General features: G+C 41.6%; 1 protein-coding gene across 3 annotated transcripts in view; it reads right to left on the reverse strand.

The window, feature by feature from the left end:
- Positions 1-25,153, reverse strand: part of lbr (lamin B receptor) — a 69,701-nt gene that overhangs the window by 20,477 nt on the left and 24,071 nt on the right. For all 3 annotated transcript variants that reach the window (XM_048531350.2, XM_048531349.2, XM_048531348.2), the window contains 3 exons: positions 21,331-21,385; positions 13,065-13,259; positions 2,753-2,856 (listed from right to left, as the gene is read on the reverse strand). In XM_048531350.2, coding sequence (XP_048387307.2) covers positions 2,753-2,856; positions 13,065-13,259; positions 21,331-21,385 — 354 coding nt within the window. The remainder of the gene's footprint in view (positions 1-2,752; positions 2,857-13,064; positions 13,260-21,330; positions 21,386-25,153) is intronic.

Here is a 25,153-nt window from a genome sequence, read left to right on the forward strand (position 1 = left end):
AGATTCCGGAGGCGTTTGTTAAAAGTCTAAAGCACGTCGATATTAAAAACTGAAGTGGTGTTTGGTGTATTCAAATACGTTAAAACAGTAGATAACACAGCGCTTGGTGGCATCTAACCCAGGATACTTAAGGAGGCATGAGAAAAGATTGCTGGGGCCTTGAAAGAAACCTTTCCATTGTCTTTAGCCGCAGGCAAGGTCACACTGAGGCAAGGAAAGGATGACAAGGTGACAGAACCTTGGATGACAAGACATGTTGAACATGCAGTCAAAAGGAAGAAGGAAGCTTACTTGGGTTGAGTAAACAAGAATTGGACGGGGCTCGAAAGGTCAACAGGGCGGCCAGGAAGGAACTGAAGAACGGACTCAGGAGACCTAGAAGGGGTTATGAGAAAACTTTGACAGGTAGGATCAAGGAAAACCCCAAGGCTTTTAACACTTATGTGAGGAACAAGAGGGCCAGAGCGAGGGTAAGGCCATCAGGAATAGTGGAGGTAACTTGTGGGCGGAGTGAGAAGGGGGAGGGGAGATTCTTAATGAGTACTTTGCTTCAGTATTCACCAGTGACAGGGACCTTGACTTTTGTGACGACAGCATGAAACAGATATGCTCGAACAGGTTGCTGTTAGGAAGGAGGATGTGCTAGAAATTTTGAAAGAAATGTGAGGATAGATAAGTCCCCTGGGCCAGATGGGATATACCCAAGGTTTCTAGAGGAAACAAGGGAAGAGACTGCTGCGTCTTTGGAGATGGTCTTTGCATCCTCACTGTCCAGTGGAGTAGAACCTGAAGATTGGAGGGTGGCAAATGTCATTCCCTTGTTCAAGAAAGGAAATAGGGATAATCCTGGAAATTACAAACCGGACAGTCTTACTTCTATGGTGGGCAAATTATTGGAGAGGATTCAGAGAGATAGTATTTATGATTATTTGGAAAAGCAGTTTGATTAGAAATAGTCAGCATGGTTTTGTGAGGGACAGATCATGTCTCACAAGCCTTATTGAATTCTTTGAGGATGTAAAGATACACATTGATGAAAACAGAGCAAGGAATGTGGTGTATGTACATTTTAGTGAGGCATTCGATAAGGTTCCCTGTGGTAGGCTCATTCGGAAAGTAAGGAGGCAATGGATTCAGGGACATTTGGCTGTCTGGATACAAAACTGACTGTCCAATAGAAGACAGAGGGTGGTAGTAGATAGGAAGTATTCAACCTAGAGCTTGGGGACCAGGGGTGTTCCGCAGGGATCTGCTCTGGGACCTCTGCTCTTTGCATCTTTATAAATGACTTGGATGAGGAAGTGGAAGGACAGGTGAGTAAGTTTGCCGAATACATGATGGTTGGAGGAGTTGTGGACAGCGTAAAAGGCTGTTGTAGGTTGAAACAGGACATTGCCAGAATGCAGAGCTGGGCAAAGAAGTGACAGATGGAATTCAACCCAGAAAAGTGTGAAGAGATTCATTTTGGAAGGCTGAATTTGAATGCAGAATACAGGGTTAGTGGTAGGATTCTTGGTAGTACGGAAGAACAGAGGGACCTTGGGGTCCATGTCCATAGATCCTTCAAAGTTGCTACTCAAGTTGATTACGGTTGTTAAGAAGGCATAATTACGGTTGTTAAGAAGGCATATGGTATATTGGCTTTCACTGGCAGGGGGATTGAGTTCAAGAGCCACGATGTGATGCTGCAGCTCTATAAACTCTGGTTAGACCACACTTGGATTATTGTGCTCAGTTCTGGTCACCTCATTACAGGAAAAATTAGGAAACTTTAAGAGAGGGTGCAGAGGAGATTTACCAGGATGTTGCCCGAACTGAAGGGCAGGTCTTATGAGGAAAGGTTGAGGGAGCTAGGGCTCTTTTCATTGGAGCGAAGAAGGATGAGAGGTAACTTGATAGAGGTTTACAAGTTGATGAGAGGCATAGATAGAGTGGATTGTTAGAGACTTTTTCCCTAGGGCGGAAATGACTATTACAAGGGGGCATAATTTTAAGGCGATTGGAGGAAGATATTGGGCAAATGTCGGAGACTGGTGGGTATGTGGAATGCGCTGTCGACAGTGGTAGTAGAGTCAGATACTAGAGGCTTTTAAGCGACTCTTGGATAGGCACATGGAGGATAGTAAAACACAGCGTATGCAGGGTAGATTGATCTTAGTGGGATAATAGGTCAGCACAACATGGCGGGCCAAAGGGCCTATACTGTGCTGTACTATTCTATTTCTATGTTGATAAGGGACACCTCATTGAACCTTGTTGATTTGGTGCCAATGAACTGTTTGTCCCCAGCATTTTTATCCTCCCCCCAATAACATCTACGTTTGTACCTGTCTCAATTTGAGTATAGATATTTATGGCGAGTAGAGCTGCATCTAGCAGAATTACATTAATAATTCATGTTATTGTTTTACATCAGTTAGAACTGATATAATTCTAATAAGTAGTAGCTCATTAAGTACTTAAAGCTGTTCAATTCTCTGTTAATTAGTATCCATCAGACAGATATATTGAGGACTTTGAGTAACTTGATTGACTTCTGCAATGACACTGGAATTAATGGGGCTCAAGGCTTTCCCAAGTGGTTGGTGACTGGACACACATTTACTGTGAGCTTTGAGTGTGTTGAGGGAAACAGGGCCAAAGAATGGGATGATGTGTAGAACTGTAAGGAAACTTAGGGTGGAAGAAAGAACCAGAAGATCTGCTAATATAACTCAGAATTCAAAAATATCAGTAGATGCTTCAAACTCACCCAGCCCATCAAACCTGGGCGCAGTTCACAGAAGAACTTCAGGTCAAAGTTTCTGATACGAGGATTCAGTTCACGCCCAATGAAGAAGTCATAAATAAAACTACCTGCAAACCAATACCGATGAAGTAATTACAACATGTGATTTATTAATATAGCAACTGCACAGAGGATGGTGCGTGTATGAAATGAGCTCAGTGAGGAAGTGGTGGAAGTGGGTATAATTACAACATTTATAAGGCATCTGGATGAATAGAATGGGTTTACAGGAATACGGACCAAATGGTTTGTTTCCATGTTGTATGACTCTAATAACATCCGATATGGTCATTTAATTAAAATGAGATGTGGAGATGATGGTGTTGGACTGAGGTGGGCAAGGCTAGAAATCAGATAACAAGGTGTAGAGCTGAATGAGCACAGCAGGCCAAGTAGCATCAAAGGAGCAGGAAAGCTGATGTTTTGGGTCTGAAAGGGTCCTGAGGAAGGGTCACCAGACCCAAAAATGTTAACTCTGCTTTTCCCTCCACAGATGCTGCCAGACCTGCTGAGCTTTTCCAGCAACTTTGTTGTTGTTCCTGATTTACAGCATCCGCAGTTCTTTTGGTTTTTACCTACGATCTAGAAATCAGATAACACCAGGTTATTGTCCAACAGGTTTATTTTAAGTGACAAGGTTTTGGAACGTCAACCCTTCATCAGGTGAAGTGAAAGAGAAGCACACAGGCACAGAATTTAAAAGGAAAAGAAATTGTTTAAAAATCATACAAAGTGGAGTATCGACAAACCAAATAATAGGTCTCTGGTGATCTAGAGCATCAAATGGTTCAAGTAGTGTCAATAGCTGAGTAACAAGCAAAGGGATGACCTATAATTTGATTAAATGAGGTACAGTGATAATTACAAAAAAAAATTAAAAATTAAAAGGTCGTGTTAGAAACAAACCAAACTGAAATGACATGAAGGGTATAAGGGTCACATGCCGAGAGTCTAACCAAATAGCAACTAATCCAAAACCGTACAAACTAATTAAGGTAGAGTAATCACAACAATTTATCAAGGTGACTGTGTCAAAACAGGACAGTAAGGCAGACTTTGCAGATACAGAAGTGTGGTAGGGTCATATGTAGTATGACATGAACCCAAGATCGTGGTTGAGGCCATCTTCATGAGTACAGAACTTGGCTATCAGTTTCTGCTCAGCAATGTTGCATTGTGTGTCTTAAAAGCCACCTTGGAGGACGTTTACCTGAAGATCAGAGGTTGAATGTCAAAGTGAAGAGCATCTCCAAGAAGATTACACTTATCAACACAAACATCAGGTTTCTGCAGAGATGCAAGAAAGCAGATAAGATTCCAGAAGGAGTACCAATCACAAACCCACTCAACTCAACCTACAAAACAAATTACGCTGAGAGATTATGCCATCGCATCTCTTGCACACTCCTCATTCATCTTGCACACCAGCAAACACTGCAAACTCAAAATCGAGATAGAATCCATATTCTCAGCTTGCGCACAAAATACAGAGGACTACCTACAAGGCACTGCCACCAGACAAGGCAACAGAGTGACACAACTTACATGCAGACCAGGAACAGGAAACTGGAGAAACCTGGTAGCACCATCTGCAGTAACCAAACCTCTCCCAGCATGACAGTTGAAATGGTACCACTACAGGGAAATCCATCAACTTTATCTGGCTGAAAAGTGTGGTCAGGCGAAAAAAAAAATCGAAATGCTCAGCCAAGGGCTCAATTTCAGCCCCACTACCAAAATGGACTCCACTGGTCTCAGGCAGACACAGAGGAATTCATCAGGTGAATGAGGGTCCTGAAATTCTTCCACAAACCCTCAAGATTTCAGCAGCAAGGCAAATGAACCAAAACAGTCAATTGACTCTGCACTGTGGATCTCTGTCTAAGAGGAAAGAGTCAAACTGGACCCCTCCAGAAGGCTGCTGCCCTAGGCTCGGCACATATGCTCTTGCCATGAGGAGATGCATTAATGCCAGCCACACAAGATAGCACAGAATGTCACCCAAGCTCTCAAGACCAATCACAATTTGTCATCAAACCAGCAGACAATGGAGGGGCTATCATCAGACAGAATAGAAAGGACGACTGCAAAGAGGCGGACTGACAACTGAACAGCCAGCAACATGACAGACAACTACCTGCCAATCTGACCAAAGAACACACCCATCAACTCAGACTGATCAAGACCTTTGATCCAGATGTTTAGAGCATCCTATATGCAGTCTCATCCCGTGTATTTCTCGCAAAGGCGTCTTCTACTGCCTCCCAAAAAAATACACAAAGCCAACTGTATCAACCGATGAGTCAGAGAGGTTCTCACACAGGATCTATGTCAAGGGCTTCTTGAAACCCATTGCACAGGGAAACCCAGCTTCTGTCACAACACTACAGATTTCTTACAGAAACTCAGCACCCGCAGACCAGTGAAACAAGAACATTCTGGCTCTCTACACCAGCTGCCCCCATGATGACTGCATCACTGCAACAGCCTCAGTACTCAACACCAAGTGTCAAATTCCAGATGCCATCCTACAACTCATCTGCTTTACCCTCGATCACAATGTCTTCATCTTCGACAACCCTTCATCCAGACACAGGGACTAAATCAGCACCACAATATGCAAACATTTTCAGGCACAAGTTTGAGCAAGACTTCATTGCTGCACAGGACCTCCAACCAACACTGTGCACGAGATACACTAAAGACATTTTCTTCCTTTGGGCTCATGGCATGGAATTACTGAAACAACTACATAGTGATATCAGATCCATACATCCTTCATGCCCAACACTTTCCCACAGCCCTACGGCATCTTCCCCTGTAAGTGGCAAAGGTGTAATACCTGCCCACTTACCTCCTCCCTCAGCATCCAAGGGCCCAAACATACCTTTCAGGTGAAGCAACACTTCACCTGCACGTCCCAGAATCTAGTCTGCTGCATTCACTGCTCACAATGCGGTCTCCTCGACATTGGGCAAATGGAGCGTAGACTTGGCGACCGCTTCACAGAACACCTACATTCTGCTCACAAAAAAGACCCTGAATTAACGCTGCCTGCCACTTCAATGCACCACCTTGCTCCCTGGCCAACATCTCTGTCTCGTTCGTGTTCCAGTAAAACCCAATGCGAACTGGAGGAACATCACCTAGTTTTCTGCTTAGGGACACTACAGCCCTCTGGACTCAATATTGAGTTCAATAATTTTAGGGGCTAAACTCTCCCATGTCCCAGCACCCCCCACCCCACACCCCAGGCCTTGTTACCACATAGCCTGCCACTACACACACACTGTTGTTAGTCACTAATAGTCCCCATTAACACTATTCACCCTCCCAACCCGATCGTTAGTAACTCCGTTGTCTGTTCAACTGTCTCTCTCTTTGGACTCTATCCTATTGTTTACTCCCTAACCCACTGCCTCCTTATTTTCTGCATGTAAACTGATGTTTTCCCAGCCGTCATAAGTTCCAAGGAAGGGGCACCAGACCCGAAACGTTAATTGTTTTCTCCTCCATACTTGCTGCCAGACCTGCTGAGCTCTTCCAGCAACTTTGTTTTAGCAGCAATATCAACAAGTTTCATTCCACCATCAGACTTGCCATGGACTACTCTTCAGAATCCGTCTCATTCTTAGATATGCATCTCCATCAAGGACCGACACCTCAGTACCTCACTACCGCAAGCCCATGGATAATTTCATGATGCTGCATTTCTCTCGCTTCCACCTTAAATCTGTTAAAGAAACCATCCCCTATGGGCAAGCCCTGGACATACACAGGATCTGCTCAGATGAAGAGGAACACAATGGACACCTAAAGATTTTGAAGGATGCCCTCACAGGAACAGGATATGATGCTCAACTCATCAATCACCAGTTCTGGCTGGCCACAGTGAAAAACCTCAACGACCTCCTCAGAAAACGGACACAGGTCACAATCAATAGAGTACCCTTTATCGTCCAATGCTTCCCCAGAGCGGAGAAACAACACCATGTTCTTCACAGCCTTCAATGTACCATTTATGATGACAAGCATCTCATCAAGATCATCCCTAGGCACCCACTTCTCGCTTTCAAACAACCGTCAAACCTTAAACAGACCATCATTCGCAGCGAACTACCCAGCCTTCAAGACAACACCAGCCACAACACTGTACAACCCTGTCATGGCAACCTCTGCATGACAATGTCAGAGCATCAACATGGATACTACCATCACGCGGGAACACCACCCACCACGTACATGGCAGACACTTGTGACCCAGTCAACAGTTCTCTCATAGGCTACAGGCAAGAATGCCCCAAGGCATGGTATATTGGTGAGACCACGCAGATGCCACGACAACAGATGAATGGATACCATGCAACAAATTGCCAGGTGGGAACGTTCCCTCCCAGTGGGGAAGTACTTCAGGAGTCAAGGATATTCAGCCTCCAATCTTTGGCTAAGTGCCCTCCAAGGTGGCCTTTAAGATATAGAACAATGCAGAATCACTAAGCAGAAGCTGACAGCCAAGTTGTGCAGCCACAAAGACAGCCTCAACAGTGATCCTGGGTTCATGTCATGCTACATGTTACCCCAGCACACACTTCTGCATCTATAAAATCTTCCTTACTGTTCTGTTTTGATACCATCACCTTGATAAATTATGACCTCCCTAACTTAATTAGTTTGTACAGTTTTGGATTACTTATTACTCTGGTTAGACCCTCGACATGCGAATCTTATACCTATCATGTTATTCCAGTCATTTAGTTCATTTCCAGCACTGCCTTATTCTTAATTTTTTGTAACTATCTCTCTACCTCATTTAATCGGATTATAGGTCATCCCTTCGCTTGTTAGTTAGGTGTTGACATTTTCCTCACATCGTCTGACACTCTGGATCACTAGCAGAGACTGATTATTTGACCTTTCCACTTTGTATGATCTTCTGATCTCTTTGCCTATAAATTGTGTCTGTTTGCCCCTTCGTCAGGTGAAGTGAGAGAAGCAATGCTCCAAAATCTTATGATTTCAAATAAACCCTTTGGGCTATAACCTGGTGTAGTCTGACTTCTAACCTTCAGTCAAAGAGTTAGGTGTCTTTGGAACTCCTTGCCACAGACAACGTGGGGGCAGAGTCCTCGTGTTTAATTAAGGCTAAGATAGATACATAATCGGGGGAGAGATCAAAGGTTAGAAGGGAAAGGCAGGAAAACAGATGCAAGAAACGTCAGATCATTCATGATCCAACTGAATGACAGAGCAGGTTAAATAAGCCAAACATCCTACTCTGTGATAACCAGGTGTAGAGCTGAATGAACACAGCAGGCCAAGCAGCACCAGAGGAGCAGGAAAGCTGACATTTCGGGTTGAGACCCTTCTTCAGAAAATTTTCTGAAGAAGGGTCTCAACCCGAAATGTCAGCTTTCCTGCTCCTCTGGTGCTGCTTGGCCTGCTGTGTTCATCCAGATCTACACCTGGTTATCACAGATTCTCCAACATCTGCAGTTCCTACTGTCTCATCCTACTCCTGTTCCTATTTCTAATGGTCTTACCAGCATCTTGTACAGTTGCAGCAAGACTTCTCTGTTCTTATTTTCCAACCCCCTTGAAATAAGGGTCAACATTGCATTAACTTTCCTGATTACCTGTTGCACTTGCATGCTAAGCTTTATGTTTCACACACAAATATCCCCAAATCTCTGTGTTGTAGTTTTTCTCTACGTAAATAATACCGTTCAGTTATTGTCCATTCATGGGGAGCAATTTCACATTTTTCCACATTATACACCATTTGCCAACTTTTTGCCTACTGACTTAATCTATCAATGACTCTGTGTAAACCTTGTGTATCCCTCTTTCAACTTCCTTTCTACGTATTTTTGTATCATCTGCAAACTGTCAACTGGACACTTGTTTCCTACTTCCAAGCCATTAATATAGATTGTAAACAGTTGCTGTCCCAGTACAGATTGCTGTGGGACTCCACTGGAGGCAGAGCCCCATATTCCCACTCACTGTTTCCTGCCCTTTAGCCAATTCTCTATGTACATCAATATACTACTGCAAACCTTTTATTAACCAGCACCTACGGGACCAGAAGTTTCAGTTGATCAAGAGGTCCATATAATCAATGTAAAAACACATACTAAGTAAAAGAAACATAATGCACGGGATATACAAATCACTGTTATGCTTTATTTACAGCATAAATCACAAATAATAATGCAACTTTGCCTTAAATAAAACTTAATGGTAAGAAGGGTCTCAGCTTGCACCTTCAACTGACTACTTGGATGTCACATAGATCACAATAATGCAGTAAAATTCTGGCATATGTGTTAAATAATTTTTCCAAGTTTATCAAGAGTGCTGCTTTATAAAAAGGTATAAACAGTTTTCTGTACCCCCAACACCATGGACTTTTATCTTGTGACTTGATCCGTTATGGAGAGTCAGAGTTATATGGAAACAGACACTTTGATCCAACTCACCCAAGCCAATGTGATGTCCTAAACTAGTCTAGTACCATTTCATAGAATTATAAAATCCCTAGTGTGGAAACATGTCAATCGGCCCATTGAGTCCACACCAACCCTCTAAAGAGCACCCCATCCAGACCCACGCCCCTATCCCTTAACCCTGCATTTCCCACAGTTAATCCACCAAGCCTCCACATCTTGGGACACTATGGGCAATTTAGCATGGCCAGTCCACCTAACCTGCACATCGCTGGACTGTGGGAGCAAACCATGGTACCCTGAGGAAACCCATGCAAACACAGTGAGAACTCCACACCTGAGGATGGAATCAAACCTGGGTCCAGGCTGCTGTGAGGCAGCAGTGCTGAACAATGAGCCACCATGCAGCCCATATCCCTTTCAATTTTTCTTATTCACAGAACATAGAACAGTACAGCACAGTACAGGCCCTTCAGCCCATGATGTTGTGCCGAACTTTTATCTGAAACCTAAGGCTATCTAACCTCTGCCGCTCCCTTTTACTATCATCCATATGCCTATCTAATAGCCACTTAAATGTCCCTAATGAGGCCGACTCCACTACCCTCTCCGGCAATGCATTCCACACCCCGACCACTTTCTGAGTAAAGAACCCACCTCTGACGTCGCCCCAATATCTAACTCCTTTCGCTTTAAATTATGTACCTCCACCCTAGGAAATACACCAATCCGATGCCTTTTAAATGCTGTAATTGTACCCACCTCCACCATGACCTCTGGCAGTTCATTCCATACAAGCGTCATCCTGTGCGTGAAGAGTTTGCCTCTTCGGTCCCTTTCAAATCTTTCCCAAATCATCTTCAACCCATGCCCTCTAGTTTTGTGTTCCCCAACCCTGGAAAAAGACTTTGGCTATTCACCCTATCCATGTTCCTCATGATTTTACAAGTTTCTATCTATAAAAGGTCATCCCTCAGCCTCCAACACTCCAGGGAAAAAAAAAGGCCCCAGCCTATTCAGCCTCTCTCTTTAGCTCAAAACCTCCAATCCCAGCAACAGTCATGTAAATCTTTTCTGAACTCTTTTAAGTTTAATAGCATCTTTCCTATGGCAGGTATGGTCAGAACTGAATGCATTATTTTAAAAGTGGCTTACAAAAATCCTGTACAGCAGCAAGATGATACCCCAACTCCCATATTCAATACATTGACCAATGAAAGCAAGAGTGCCAAATGTCTTCTTCATGATCCTGTCAACTTATGACGACACCTTCAAGGTACAAATACAATACACCTACACCTCTAGGGCTCTTTGCTCAGCAACACATCGCAAGGCCTTACCATTAACAGTTTAGAAGTCCTGCCATGGTTTGCCTTACCAAAATGTAAAATCCCACATTTATCTAAATTAAAGTCCATCTGCTACTCCTTGGCCTACTGGTCCATCTGATCAAGATCCCACTGTAACAAGATGTTGTTATTACATCTGTCTATTTACACTACCAATTTTGATGTCATCTCCAAAATTACTAACTATACCTCCTATATTCAAATCTAAATCATTTATATAAAAGGAAAAAAGCAGCAGATCCAAACTGAACCTTGTGGCACATCACTGATCACAGGCCTCCAGTCTGGAGAACAACTCCCTAATGCCACACCTGTTTCCTACCTTCCAGGAAATTTTGCATCCAATTGGTTTGCTCCCCCTGGATTCCATACGATCAAACCTTGCTACCAATTTACTGTGTGGAACAGAGTTGAACGGCCTTGCTGAAATTCATATAGACGACGTCTATCACTATGCCTTGATCTATCTTCTTTGCTAGCTCTTAAAAAATCTCAATCAAGTTGAATAATCTTGTTGAATGCTTTCTGAAAAATCAAAATACAACACTCCTACTGGTTCCCCTCTGTCTACTCGAGATGGGACTTCCTTCAAAAACTATAATAAATTAATCAAACACGATTTTCCTTTCACAAAGGCATGCTAATTCTGCTTGATTAGATTAGAGTTTTTTTTGCTGCTATTACTTCCTTAATAATCGATTCTAAACAATCATTGTTATGCTCATCAGCCTATAGTTAACCTCCTTCCCTTTTGGATTAGGGGTGTCACAGTGAGTTTTCCAATCCTCCAATACCTCTATTAGGTCTACAAAATCATGAAGGGTGCAGACAAGGTGGATAGCAAGAAGCTTTTTTCCCCCCCAGAATGGGGGACTCAATTACTAGGGGTCATGAGTTCAAAGTGAGAGGGGAAACGTTTATGGGAGATACGCATGGAAAGTTCTTTACGCAGAGGGTGGTGGGTGCTGGAAGGCGTTGCCAGCGGAGGTGGTAGATGCAGGCACGATAGTATCTTTTAAGATGTATCTGAACAGGAACATGGATGGGCAGGGAGCAAAGGGATGCAGACCCTTAGAAAATAGATGACAGGTTTAGACAGAGGATCTCGATTGGCACAGGCTTGGAGGGCCAAAGGGCCTGTTCCTGTGCTGTAATTTTCTTTGTTCTTCAGAGATCAAGGGCTTTTTTAAAAAAAATTACAACCGAAGCATCCACCATCCTTATAGCTATGTCTTTTATGATGCTAGGATGCAAGTCATTAGTGTCAGGCAATTTATCTGCCTTTAGCCACATTAGCTTGTCTAATACTACTTCTCATGTCGGGACTTTATTCCTCCCCCATATTATTCAATATTAATGGAAAGTTTGATGAACCTTTCACTTTAAAAACTGATGCAAAATATCTGTTTAAGTCCTCTGCCATTACTACCTCCCCAGATTCATTTTCTAAAAGGGGGCCATGTTCACTTTTAATTCCCTCTTTTTATATACTTAAAGAAGTTTTTGTTGTCAGTTGTCATATTCCCCACTAGTTTGACCTCAGCTTACTTTTTCTCTCTATCATGTTAGACTTTCTTTGCTGGTTTCTTAATTTATCCTAGACTTCAGGGCTATCATTGACTTTTCTCTCCTTATATGCTTTTTATTTCAGGTTAATGCTCTCCTTAACTTCCTTGGTTAGCCATAGTTGGTCTTTCCCTTTCTAAGGAGTTTTTCTCCTTACATGGGATATATTTTTGCTTAATGTCATGAATTACCTCCTTAAACGTCTAGCATTGCTTTCTCTTATGAATTGCATGGTGCAGCAGGCTCAAGGGGTTGAATTGCTTACTCCCAGTCTCCTGTTCAAGGCTGCAGTGGGGTAAAAATGGAAATCCATTGGGGGAAATCCAGAAATCAGCATAACCATAAAAAAAACAGCTAGGCTAATTAGAAGTAAAATAAAGAAAAAAATTTTCTATGCAGAATCTTGAGAATATTCAATGACTTGCTATAAGTCTTCAATAAAACAGTAATTAACATCACAAAAAATTGAAAATGCTAGACACTCAGAAGGTCTGTCAGCATGTGTGGAGAAACAATTAACATTTCAGCTTGATAATTAATTATCAAATTTCAGTTGCTCCACTAACAATGCCAGTAATTATGGCAGTATCTGCAAAGGAAAAAACAGAGTTGATGTTTCCTCAGGAGGAAGCGTCACTAGACCCGAAATGTCAACTGGTTTTTCCTGAACAGATGCTGCCAGACCTGTTGAGCCTCTCCAGCAATTTTGTTTTTGTTCCTGAATAACAGCATCCGCAGTTCTTTTGGTATTTATCCCAGTAATTATTTCCAGCATTATTAGTACTTTTCTTTTGCATCACTTAAAAAGGGAGCAGGAAAAGTATCTGAAAATAAAAAGAATGGATTGAAAGGACAATGAATTACAATGAGAATGGCTATACCCAACCTTTGTTCACTTTATTTATAGGCACTTACCAGAATTTCCTCCTTCTGCCAGTTCATCTGCAGGAACACGCCAGGAGCGCACATATAGGTAGATGCTCAATAAAACAGAAAACAAAATTGCGGAGATTGCAAGCTGCAACTGGCTGCTGTAAATGTAACTCAGGTTTACCTCATTGTACAGGGCAGCACCTAATGCAGCAGCACACAGTACAAATGCATAGAATGCTGAAAGAAAAAAAATGAAGGCAATCAGTATTATCAGAATTGAACACTACAAAAGTTAAAAAATATTTTATTTTCATATTAACACTGGTTACAATCATGTAAGTTATTCCACACTATATTAAGATTGGATCTCTCACTGAAGAAAGACACTACCGCAGTGAGTAGTGATAAAAAGAGACAACTGAAACATTAATTGGATTAGATTACCTGCAGTGTGGAAACAGGCCCTTCGGCCCAACAAGTCCACACCGCCTTTGAAGCATCCAACTATAACCCACACACCCCTGAACACTACGGGCAAGTTAGCATGGCCAATCTACCTAGTCTGCACATCTTTGGACTGTGGGAGGAAACCAGAGCACCCGGAGGAAACCCACTCAGACACGGGGAGAATGTGCAAACTCCACACAGACAGTCGCCCGAGGCTGGACTCGAACCCGGGTCCCTGGTGATGTGAGGCTGCAGTGCTAACCACTGAGCCACCGTGCTGCCCTAATCTTTAGGGGATTAGCCATTAATCTTTAGTGGGGGAGAAAAAAACTGGTCAATCTTCTGCATTATTTTCTTCAGTTTTCTTCATAAAACTTGGATTTCCAATACACATTGCTGCTCTTTGTTTTCCCAATGTACTGCCTTGTTCTTTTTTCAAATTTAAACATTAACATTTGTGAAGTGTTGATTTAGAAGATAACTCTGGCTAGTTCCAGACTGATTGCACGTGTCTGAAGGTGTTGGACCAAACACTCAGCAACAAACTTTACAAGTTCAAGCATGCACGGAACTTGCATACTGTGGAGAGGAGTTTTAAACAGTACTTTGATCAATGTAATCAGCTGGCATGTTTTGGAAGTAATTTTTCACAAGCAAATAACCTAGTGTTATCGTACAGAAATATGAACCATAACTTCCAGAAAGATGGCTGCAGAGTAACAGGGCCGCGTGCCGGATCTTGCCCAGGGCCCATCTGCTTTCTTCCTTTAACTTTTGCCTGTGATCTTTTCTTTTGTTTTATTTTCCTTTTATTTGGGTTTTTTCACCCCCTTTTCTGTGGCAGTTTGGTCAGCAGCAGTGACATAACAGCACATGTGGGGTGGGAGATGTGGCTTCGTCCAGCGATTGCAGGCAGCACCAGCCAGTGCATTCTCCCAATACTCATGGCCTGGAGCAGTGAGATCATCCTCCTAACGCCGGGAGGCAGCAGCACCAGCAAGATCACTCTTTTTGTGTTCAGGGCCAGCAACAGCAAAGCTCCTCTGATGATAAGAGACAGCGGTGGCAGCACCAGCACCAAGATGATAGCGCAGGCAAGGCGACATCTACAGCCAAATCTAAACTTGTGGCCCAGCAGCGGAGCCAGGGACTCCTAGTTGTGGGAAAAGCATGAGTTCAGCGGCATCAGCAAAGTAGGCCTAGTGGTAGAGGGATGGCACCTAAAGTGAGGCGATTTCTACCTTGGTGGGTCCACTGCAGGCAGCAAGGTGATGGATGTCTGCCTGGAAGCTAGGTGCCAGCTTGGACTGGGTCAGAAAGACTGGTATTCCAAACATTATACTTCTTTACTTTTCTAATTTATTCCTATGACCTATAATGCTGCATCCTATTTTTCTAACTTTTTTGCTCCTAAGAATTTGATCTTAATCTTAAATACCTGTACCTAGGTACCTTTGTACCCAAGATAGTTCTGCAATGCAGCATCTAAACTACTGTACTCACTTGTGTACATGTGACAAAGTTAATTCAATTCAATTCTAATCTACAAATGCAAGTCAATTAAATCTTCTGTTAATTTATTTATCATTTCAGGGGAAAATACAAACTAACAACAATGACACTAAAATTTCAGTGGCCTCAGCCCTTTTTCTCAATGTCAAGAAGAATGGAGTTTCAGAGTGTTTTTACAGTATGCTTGGGAGTGTTGTGAAGACACATTTAATCAAGGTATTCACAAGGATACTGGATTATCATCCGAAAAACGAAAGAACGGGCAGAGGTATGGAAAAGGGCAGCAAAGTGCACTGGATGAATTGGCTGTGAGATAGCATAGACATAATAGCCTTTGTTTGTGCTGTGATTCTATTTAAATCAGTTTCTGCGTTCCTATTCTTCCTGCAAAAGTGGACAACTACATATTTTCTTGCATTATATGACATCTGCCAAATTGCTACACATTCACTCAATCCGTGTATATTTGTTTACAGATTCTTTGTATCCTCCTTGTTCACTCACTTTTGTGATAGCAGCAAAATGTGGCTACAAGGCCTTTGGTCTTTTCGCTCAAGTCATGAATGCATTTCATGAATAGTTGGGGTCTCAGCTGTGATCCCCAGATCAGTCCACTTAATAATTTACGATTAATGTCATGCTGAACTTTTATCCGAAACCCAAGGTGTATTTAACCTCTGCTGCTCCCTTTTACTATCATCCATATGCCTATCTAATAGCTGCTTATATGCCCCTAATGAGGCCAACTCCACTACCCTCTCCGGCAATGCATTCCATCCCCCTACCACTCTCGGAGTAAAGAACCCACCTCTGACATCTCACCGATATCTACCTCCACTCACTTTAAAACTATGTCCCCTCAAAAAAGCTACTTCCACCCTAGGAAAAAGTCTCTGGCTGTCTCTCTCTAACTCGGATCATTCTGTACACCTCTATCCAGTCACATCTCATCCTTCGTCCCTCTAAAGAGAAAAGCCCTAGCTGTCTCAACCTTTCCTCATAAGGCCTTCCCTCCATTCCAGGCAATATCCTGGTAGACCTCTTCTGCACCTTTTCCAACGCTTCCACATCTTTCCTGTAATGAGGCGACCAGAACAGGACACAATGCTCCAGATGTGGCTGAACCAGGCTTTTATAGAGCTGAAGCATAACTTCATGCCTCTTTAACTCAATCCCTCTATTAATGAAAGCTAACACACCATACGCCTTCTTAACAACTCTATCCACATGGGTGGCAGCTTTCAGGGAACATGAACCCAAGATCCCTCTGCTCCTCCACACTGCCAAGAATCTTTCCGTTAACCCTGTATTCTGCTTTCAAGTTTGTCCTTCCAGAATGAACCACCTCTCAATTTTCAGGGTTAAAATCCATCTGCCACTTCTCAGCCCAGCTCTGCATTCTATCAATGTCTCTTTGTAATGTAGAACAGCCCTCCACACTGTCCACAACATGACCCACCTTCATATCGCCCGCAAACTTGCTAATCCACCTTTCCACTCATTCATTCAAATCTTTTACAAAAATTACAAATAGCAAAGGACCCAGAACAGATCCTTGTCGTACAGCACTCGTAACTGAGCACCATGTTAAATATTTTCCGTCCACTACCACCCTTTGTCTTCTAAGGGTCATCCAATTCTGAATCCAATCTGCCACATTTCCCCCTATCCCATGCCTCCTTACCTTCTGCATGAGCCTACCACGGGGAACCTTATCAAACGCCTTTCTTAAATCCATGTACACCACATCCACTGCTCTACCTTCATCCACGTATTTGGTCACCTCTTCAAAGAATTCAATAAGGTTTGTGAGGCATGATCTACCCCTCACAAATCCATGCTGACTATCACAAATCAAACCTTTATAAATGCTATTTGTTACAGCCTCAAAAGAATTCTTATAGATTCCTGAAATGTGTTTTCCTCTTCACAAAACTATATTGCATCTACCTACGAAACGAGCTTCTGAACGTCCTGATACTATCTCCTTAATTCCAACGATAGGTGTCAAGTAAGCTGGCGATAGTTGCCCAATTTGTCTCCTTCCTTTCTTGAATCATGGTTTGAATATTGTGGTTTAAGGGACCTGATTCTCCTGGTAATCGCTACACAGTTTTTAAATTAAATCTCATGCTATTATACTAATACTTAACTTTCCATAATTCCAGCATATGAAAACATCAGAAAGAATTAGGAAAAATATAACATCTAGTGAACTAGCATCATGTATCTTATTTGGTTCTCAGAAGGGATACAAATGAACCCTCAGATGAAGATGAGCAAGGAGACAACAATCCATCCAAAGTCACTAGTAGATGTCCCATGGTCTTTGTCCAAAAGGATTCAGACAATTGGTTGACAGAAAATAACCTGCCCTACAAATATGACATAGCAGGCAATAGGAGCAGAGGGGTGTTCTGTTTTGGGGAGTTTCATCAAGCAAGACCTTGAAAGCAGCAGTTCTGAAGGGGCAATTTTCTTTATTCATTCACAAGATGAGGGCATTGCTGGCCAGGCAGCAATTATCATTCATTCCTAATTACCCAGAGGGCAGTGAGGGGTCAACCACATTGCTGTGGGTCTGGAATCACATGTAGGCCAGACTGGATAAGGATGACAGATTTCCTTCCCCAAAAGGACATTAGTGAACCAGATGGGTTTTCTCGACAATCAGCAATGAATTTGTGGTCATCTTGGCTGTGGATATTTATTGAATTCAAATTCCACTGTGTCGAGGCGGGATTTGCACCTGGGTCCCCAGGACATTACCTAGGCCTCTGAGTTAATACAACACTGTCTGTCTGTCTCTTTGGGCTTTATCCTAACGTTTACTCTCTACCCCACCCACCTCCCTATTTTCTGCATATAAACTGATGTTTTCCCAGTCACCATCAGTTCTGAGGAAGGGTGACCAGACCCGAAACGTTAACTCTCTTTTCTCCCTCACAGATGCTGCCAGACCTGCTGAGCTTTTCCAGCAACTTTGTTTTTGTTGCCTCTGAGTTAATAGTCCACCAATAATACCACTAGGCCATCACATCCCCCGTAGTTTCCAGAAATCAGTCTTCACCAGGCAGATGCAATTCTGACCAAAAGGAGAGGAGGAAGACCAAAGGAAGAGTTTCCTAACAACTTGGCTAGAGACCAAAATGCTGTCTCATTTTAACAAGATTGAAACCTTCCATGCCGATAACCTGCTTGTCCTCTGATATCAGTGAATCAACCTCAATTGTCACAGTAATGCACTTTCTTAATCCAATTTTAAAAATATTTTATTTAATCTGCTGCTTCTAATCAAACTTATCGACGTATCAGAAAATCACTTAAATTGTCAACTGCCTATATTAGGCAACTGTGATCATGAACCCCTAAAATCAACAGTAATGTTATATTTGTGGCTTTCTAATCTGCTGGTACCTTTCGAGAAACAAAGGAATTTATAAATTTATACCTCCACTGTTTCTGCAGCCACATAGCATCATACAGCATGGAAAGAGGTTCTTTTAAGATAACTTGATGCAGGCCATCACGTCTGGGGGAATTTATCAGCCTTTAGTCTCACTGATTTTCCGAGTCCATTTTCTGTATTGATCATGATTGTTTTCCTTTCCTTTTGTGTTGTTCCCTGCTTTTCTACTACTTCTAGTAGATCAAAGAGCATACTATTGCAAAGACAGATACAAAATATGCAAAGTCTTTGTCACTTCCTTGTTTCCCCATCATTAATTCCCTAGTCTTACCCTCCAATGGGCCAAAGACACATTTTGTCTACACTCCTGATTAATTACTTTTAGAAGCTGTAATTGTCTTTTTTGTATTTTTTTGTCAGTTTTTTCTCATACATCAATTTCTCCCTCTTAATTAGTTTTTAATCCTTTTTTGATGGTTTCTAGGTTTTTGTAATGCCCTGAATTACCAATAATCTTTGCAAAATTTCTACTTTTTCAATTTGATACTATTGTTAACTACCTTCATTGCCATAAATGCTTTCCCCACCCCCCAACGCCCTGCCCGATGGAATAGATCTTTGTTAATTACTATAAATTATTTCCCTAAATATCTACCAGGGCTCCTCTATTTTCTACATTTTACCTTTTAAACTATTTTTGTATTCCTCATTATCCAACTGTTTTCATACCCAAGTCTTTATTGAAGACCCACACTTATCCCCCTCGAATGGAGAGTAAAATTTTATTTTATTTATTCACTTAAGGATGCTAACATTGCTGGCTGATCATTCCTACCTAACAGTTCCTTTACTATGATGTCATGAACTAATGTTGTGTCATTATAAATTACCAGGTCTAAAAACATGGTCTGTTCCCTGGTTGGCTTCAGAATGCACTGTTCTAAGAAACTGTCATGTATTCTACAGGATCTCTCTGCCAATTTCATTTGATCCATTCTAGATGATGATTAACATTTCCCCAAATATTACAATTCTTTACTTATGAGCTCCCATTATTATATTTATAATTAGTTTAGTTTTTTTTAAAAAAACAGTCTGATCCTTGCATCATTTATCTCCTGTGGAATGGACACATTTTTCAATGAAGAGATGACCATAAGTGTAGCAATAGTTGGGATTTCCCTTCATTGAGCAGTTCAGCTGGAATTCCAGACACTTTACATTTTGCTAAATGATCCAAGCATTACTTGAGCTCAAGAAATCTAAGTTCTTTTGACTAACTCATTCAAGACAGGAAGGAGTCAAGTTCAGAATGTGAAATAGCTAACAGTCGTGTTCAGCCTAGCAGGACATCAATTTACAGAAACTGTGATAGAGGAGGCTGCAGACAGAGGTCTCTCACTCCTGAATATCACAGGCAAAGTCTTTAGTGAGGGTACCGTTAAAGAATCTGTCTAATTGCAGGTTGAGTGTGCCCAGAAGCTCAGTGTGATTTCCATGTCAGAAGAATCTATGAAGAATTATTCTTGCAGCTGGCTTATGGAGTATAGGTATATAAGTATAGAGAGCAGTGCATACCTCTACCTTACTGTTGCAGTGTTGAATACAGTCAGACAGCAGGATTCTTCAAGATGTTCAGGAAACAGGACCTGCCCTGCAAAGCTCATCTGTTTAATTTGCTTTTTCCAGAACAATATGTCACATCTTGTACAGTTTGATGGATGGACAGTTTCATAATGAAGAATAGAATGAAATAGGGCTGTGTCCTTTCCACCACTCAGACATAGTCGTCTCCATGCTCTTGAATTTTGTCTTCCTTTACACATGGACAGAGTCTATATGCATATCTGGTCAGATTTTCTGCATGGTGAGGTAGCCAGAGCCTGACAATCAATAGGACATTCGAAGCTCAACCTAAAGTATGCTTATAAAATGTGACAAAATCCATAATCATGGATTATCATACCAGGAAGACAGTAACACCTCCCGTAGGCTGATGTGGACCACCACATGACCAGTGGCTTGGCAATAAAGGTCAAAATCAAAAACAGGAACACACAACATATCAAAAACACACATGCAGCACACATGGCAGAATCTCTTTCTCAAGATTTCCCTTTTCAGTAATCAAGAAACGTGATACAATGTAGTTACTGCTCATGTTTCGATGAAACTGTCCCACTGCAATCTTCTTCTAAAAGAAGAAACACCATGGAATTTCAGATCCCACTCATAGTCACTTTGCCTATCACCTCATACTCATTTACTTCTAACTGTGCTATCATATCATCCATCTTGTTAAGATGCTTGTGCACTTCAGATAAAGAGCCTTTAATTTTGTCTTTACACCATATCTTACTTACCCAATGCACTCTTAGTAGGTTCTGTCCCATTATGTCATATTTAGGTCATCATTTCTCATATTGCTACTCTGTACTATTGGCTTGGTCTTTCTCTAACGTTTCCAAACTTTCCTCCACAAGAATCCTCTCTCCCAATATTTAGTTTCTAGTTTGAGCCATTAATATTTTCTAAATTTCAAATAAGGTCTGTCAATTAAAATATACTGCAATCTCCCTCAATAGTCTAACTGCTGGAATAGCAGAAACAAATATTATAATTACCCATATTACACTCTGAATTCTGACTGCGTCAATTGAAAAAAAAGTGGCTGCGTTATAGCAGAATCCACTGTATTAAGAAAACATCATAAAGTGGGTTGAGAAGGTAGTTAGGTTTGACCTATAGAAATAGTACACTGTTGTGCCGAATGCTACATCTGTATTAATAAAAACACATAAATTAGGAGCAGACAAAAGCCAGTCTATCCCTTCAGTCTGCTCTGTAATTCAATAAGATCACTGCTGATCTGGTTACTTGACTGTCTTAATAACATTTCACCCCATATCAATTCAATTATTAGCCCTGTTAAGAACATACCATTAATCCTGTATTTAAGCTTCTTTCCATTTGCTAGTGGTACTCCTTCAACAACCTGTGTGCAATAGAAGTAATCATTAGAAAAATTACCTGGTTTGTCAAGAATTATTAATGAAACTGAAGCAATGAAAGGCACAGCAAATCTTCCATAAAAAGCTGTTAGAAAAGGGGTATGCGCCTAAAATGAGAGCCCTGTCAAATACAGCTGATTTTCCTGAACAGGTGACCAATCATAGCAACAAGGCATAACTCCTAACAAAAATGCAGTTTCTGTTGAGGTGGCTGCCAATTTTTTCATTGTATTTTTTCACTTATAGAATTGTTATTCTTATTAAGTTCTTCTTTTGAATAAAAGGCAAGGATATTAGGGTGAGTAAATAGGATGTTCTTGCATTTTTAGCATCTACTGTCACCAGCAATTAACCCCAGATCTAATACAATGTGAGTTAGATTCAAGTCTGAAGCTTTCACTGTACTGTTCAACATACCTTTACCCAGATACAGTAGTGGTGCTAGGTTTGTCCCATTTCCTCTTCCACATTATCCTTATTGCCCAAAATGTTCTCCGTTCCAAATGAGATTGTCAATTAGGTTTAGAGGGCCAAGTAATTTTCTATTGTAGATTTGTACCACTAGGATAAGACTACCACAAACTTCTTTAATGTGGCATAACTGCATACTGTATTCTGTTAGTCTGGGCTGGATTTGAATCCTCAATTTGGAAGTAAAATTGCAGGACCATAATTCTATTAATTTTAAAGCAGTTACGGAAAAGGACAAAATTGGTCCACAAATTCAAGTTTAAATTGGGGCAAGGCAAATTTTGAGACAGGAGTTTGCAGGGGTTGATTAGAGTAGTTTGTTTGCCGGCAAGGGACCTCTGGTAAGTGGGAGGCCTTTAAAACTGTGATAGCTAGAGTTCAAGGTCTATATGTTCCCATGAGGATGAAGCACAAGTTTAGCAAGAGTAGGGAACCTTGGATGACAAGAGAATTTGATGTTTGACCAGAAAAAAGGAGGCGGCATGGCACAGGAACAGGCAGCTGGGATCAAGGGAATCCCTGGGGATACAGAAGTTTACTGGAGAAGGAAATCAGGAGGGCGAAAAGGGGGCACAAAATAGCTTTGGCTGAGAAGATTAGGAGTGAATCCAAAGAGATTCTTTAAGTATTTTGAAGGAAAAAAAAATACCTTGAGAGAGTAAGACCTCTTAAGGACCAAAGTGGACATGTACATGTGGAACTAGAGAAGATGGGTGAGGTCCTCAACGTCTTCTGTATTTATTGTGAAGAAAGACAAGACAGCTTAGGAACTTGGGTAAGTTAGTGGCAATATCTTCCGGACAGTCCATCTCACAGTAGAGGTGGTGCTGGACGTACCAGAATGTATGAAGGTGGATAAATCTCCTGGTCCTGATCAGATATATCCAAGAACCCTGCAGGAGGCTAGTGAAGAAATTGCAGTGGTCCTGACTGATTAATTTGCATCGTTGTTAGCTACGGGGGAGGCCCAGGAAGAATGAAAAGTAGCAAATATTGTGCCCTTTTTCAAGATGGGTTGCAAAGAAAAACCTGGGAACTATAAACCAGTAAGATTAACATCTGTCATAGGTAAGTTACTTGAGAAGATTTTGAGGGGTAAGATATACATGCATTTAGAAAGACAGGGTTTGATTAGGAGTAGTCAGCATGGCTTTATGCATGGGAGGTCATGCCTCACAAATTTGTCAGAGTTCTTTGAAACGACCAGGAAGGTTATGAGGGCAGGTAATATATGTGATCTATATGGGTTTCAGTAAGGCCTTTGATAAGCTTCCACATGGTAGGCTGCTCTGGAAGGTTGGATCACATGGAATCCAGAGATAGTTAGCAAATTAGATTCACAATTGGCTCGATGGTAGGAAGCAGACAGTTAACAGTGGAAGGATACATAGGAGGCATATGACTACAGGTGTGCCTCAGGGGTCAGTGCTGGGCCCATTACTGTTTGTTATCTATATCAACAATTTGGTTGAGAATGTACAAGGCATGATTCATAAGTTTGCGGATGTCATTAAAATAGGCAATATCATGGACAGTGAGGAAGGCTACCAGAAATTGCAGCAGGATCTTGATCAGCTGGGGAAGTGGGCTGAGAAATGGCAAATGGAGTTTAATATAGACAAGTGTGAGATGCTGCCTTTTGGAAAGTCAAATCAAGATAGGAGTTTCATTGCGCATGGTAGAACCTTAAGGAGTGTAGTGGAACAAAGGGACCTTGGATTTCAAGTGCACAGTTCTCTGAAAGTGGAGTCACAAGTAGACAGGACAATGGAGACTGCTTTTGGCGCAAAGGCATTCATCAGTTAGGACATTGAGTACAGAAGTTGGAAAGTTATGTTGCAGCTATAAAGGATGTGAGTGAAGCCCCACTTGGAGTATTGTAATCAGTTTTGGTCACCTTGTACAGGAAAGATGTTATTAAACTGGAAAGAGTGCAGAAGAAATTTGCAGGGATGTTGCCATGACCCAATTGTAGGGAGAAGTTGGACAAGCTAAGACTTTAGAGGGATGGATAGGGTGAATGCACTGAGTCTTTTTTCCAGGGTTGGGGAAATTGAGGACTAGAGAGAAACAGTTTAAGCTAAGAGGGAAAAGAATACATGGGAACATGAGGGGCAATTGTTATTTTCATAAAGAGTGGTATGCATATGGAATGAACAGCCAGTGGAAGTGTTTCAGGCGGGTACATTAACAACATTTAAAAGGCATTTGGACAAATATATGGATAAGAAAGATCTAGAATGATATAGGCCAAGTGCAGGCAAATGGGGTTAGCGTGGACAGACAATTTGGTTGGCATGGACCAATCTGGACTGAACAGTCGGTCTCCTTGCTGTAGGACTTTACGACAGTAAGATGCATGCAAAGTAGGCCTCTAGATGTAAACTACCTCCACAAAATTCTCGAATGATCCACCTGCTTCAGCACAATGTGAAACAGCGGCTGAAATGACAAGTCAAGAATTCAGCTTCCTTGGTCTAGTGAGAGACTCAACATCGCCTCAGAGAGGAATCTAAACTAGCTTGTGCTTTTGCCAAGCCTTCAAATATTAGTGCATTGTGAAAGAGCAAAAAAGTCAAATGATACAAGTTAATCAATTCGTGTCTGTATTGTTCAATCTTAAAAACACAATTTCCAGCATCTTTCTGTTGAAAGCATTTGTCAATGCTGCTAAAGAAGATCTCTACTTGAGTAACCAGTAATCAAACTATTTCAAGAGCAGTTAGCATTGCAAAGGGGATTTGGAAAAAATGAAAAAAAAAGACCAACAATGAGGTATTGCAGACATAATACAGCATTCTGAACTAACGGTCATACAGCATGGAAACAGACCCTTTGATCCAACTAGTCCACGCCAAACATAATTCTAAACTAATTTAGCCCCACCTGCCTGCACTTGGCCCTTATCCCTCCAAATACTTTTTTATTCACGTACTTATCTAAACGCCTTTTAAACATTATAACTATACCTACATCTACCACTTCCTGTGGAAGTTTATTCCAAAGAAGTGCCACTCTCCGCATAAAAATAAAAATTGTCTCTCATGTTCTTTTAAAATTTTTGTCCTTTCATCTTAGAAAGATGTCCCTAGTCTTGAAATCTCCCACCCTAGGGAAAAAAAACCTGCCATTCACTTAACTATATCACTCATGATTTTATAAACCTAAAGTCAGCCCTCAACCTCCTACAGTCCATTGATACGATGCCATCTCTTACATATGTTCATACTTTTTCACCTCCAGTCCAAGGTGGCTGCAATGTTATGACTGAATATTCTACA

The sequence above is a fragment of the Stegostoma tigrinum genome, chromosome 4, assembly GCF_030684315.1.
Source record: "Stegostoma tigrinum isolate sSteTig4 chromosome 4, sSteTig4.hap1, whole genome shotgun sequence".
Taxonomy (NCBI): domain Eukaryota; kingdom Metazoa; phylum Chordata; class Chondrichthyes; order Orectolobiformes; family Stegostomatidae; genus Stegostoma; species Stegostoma tigrinum.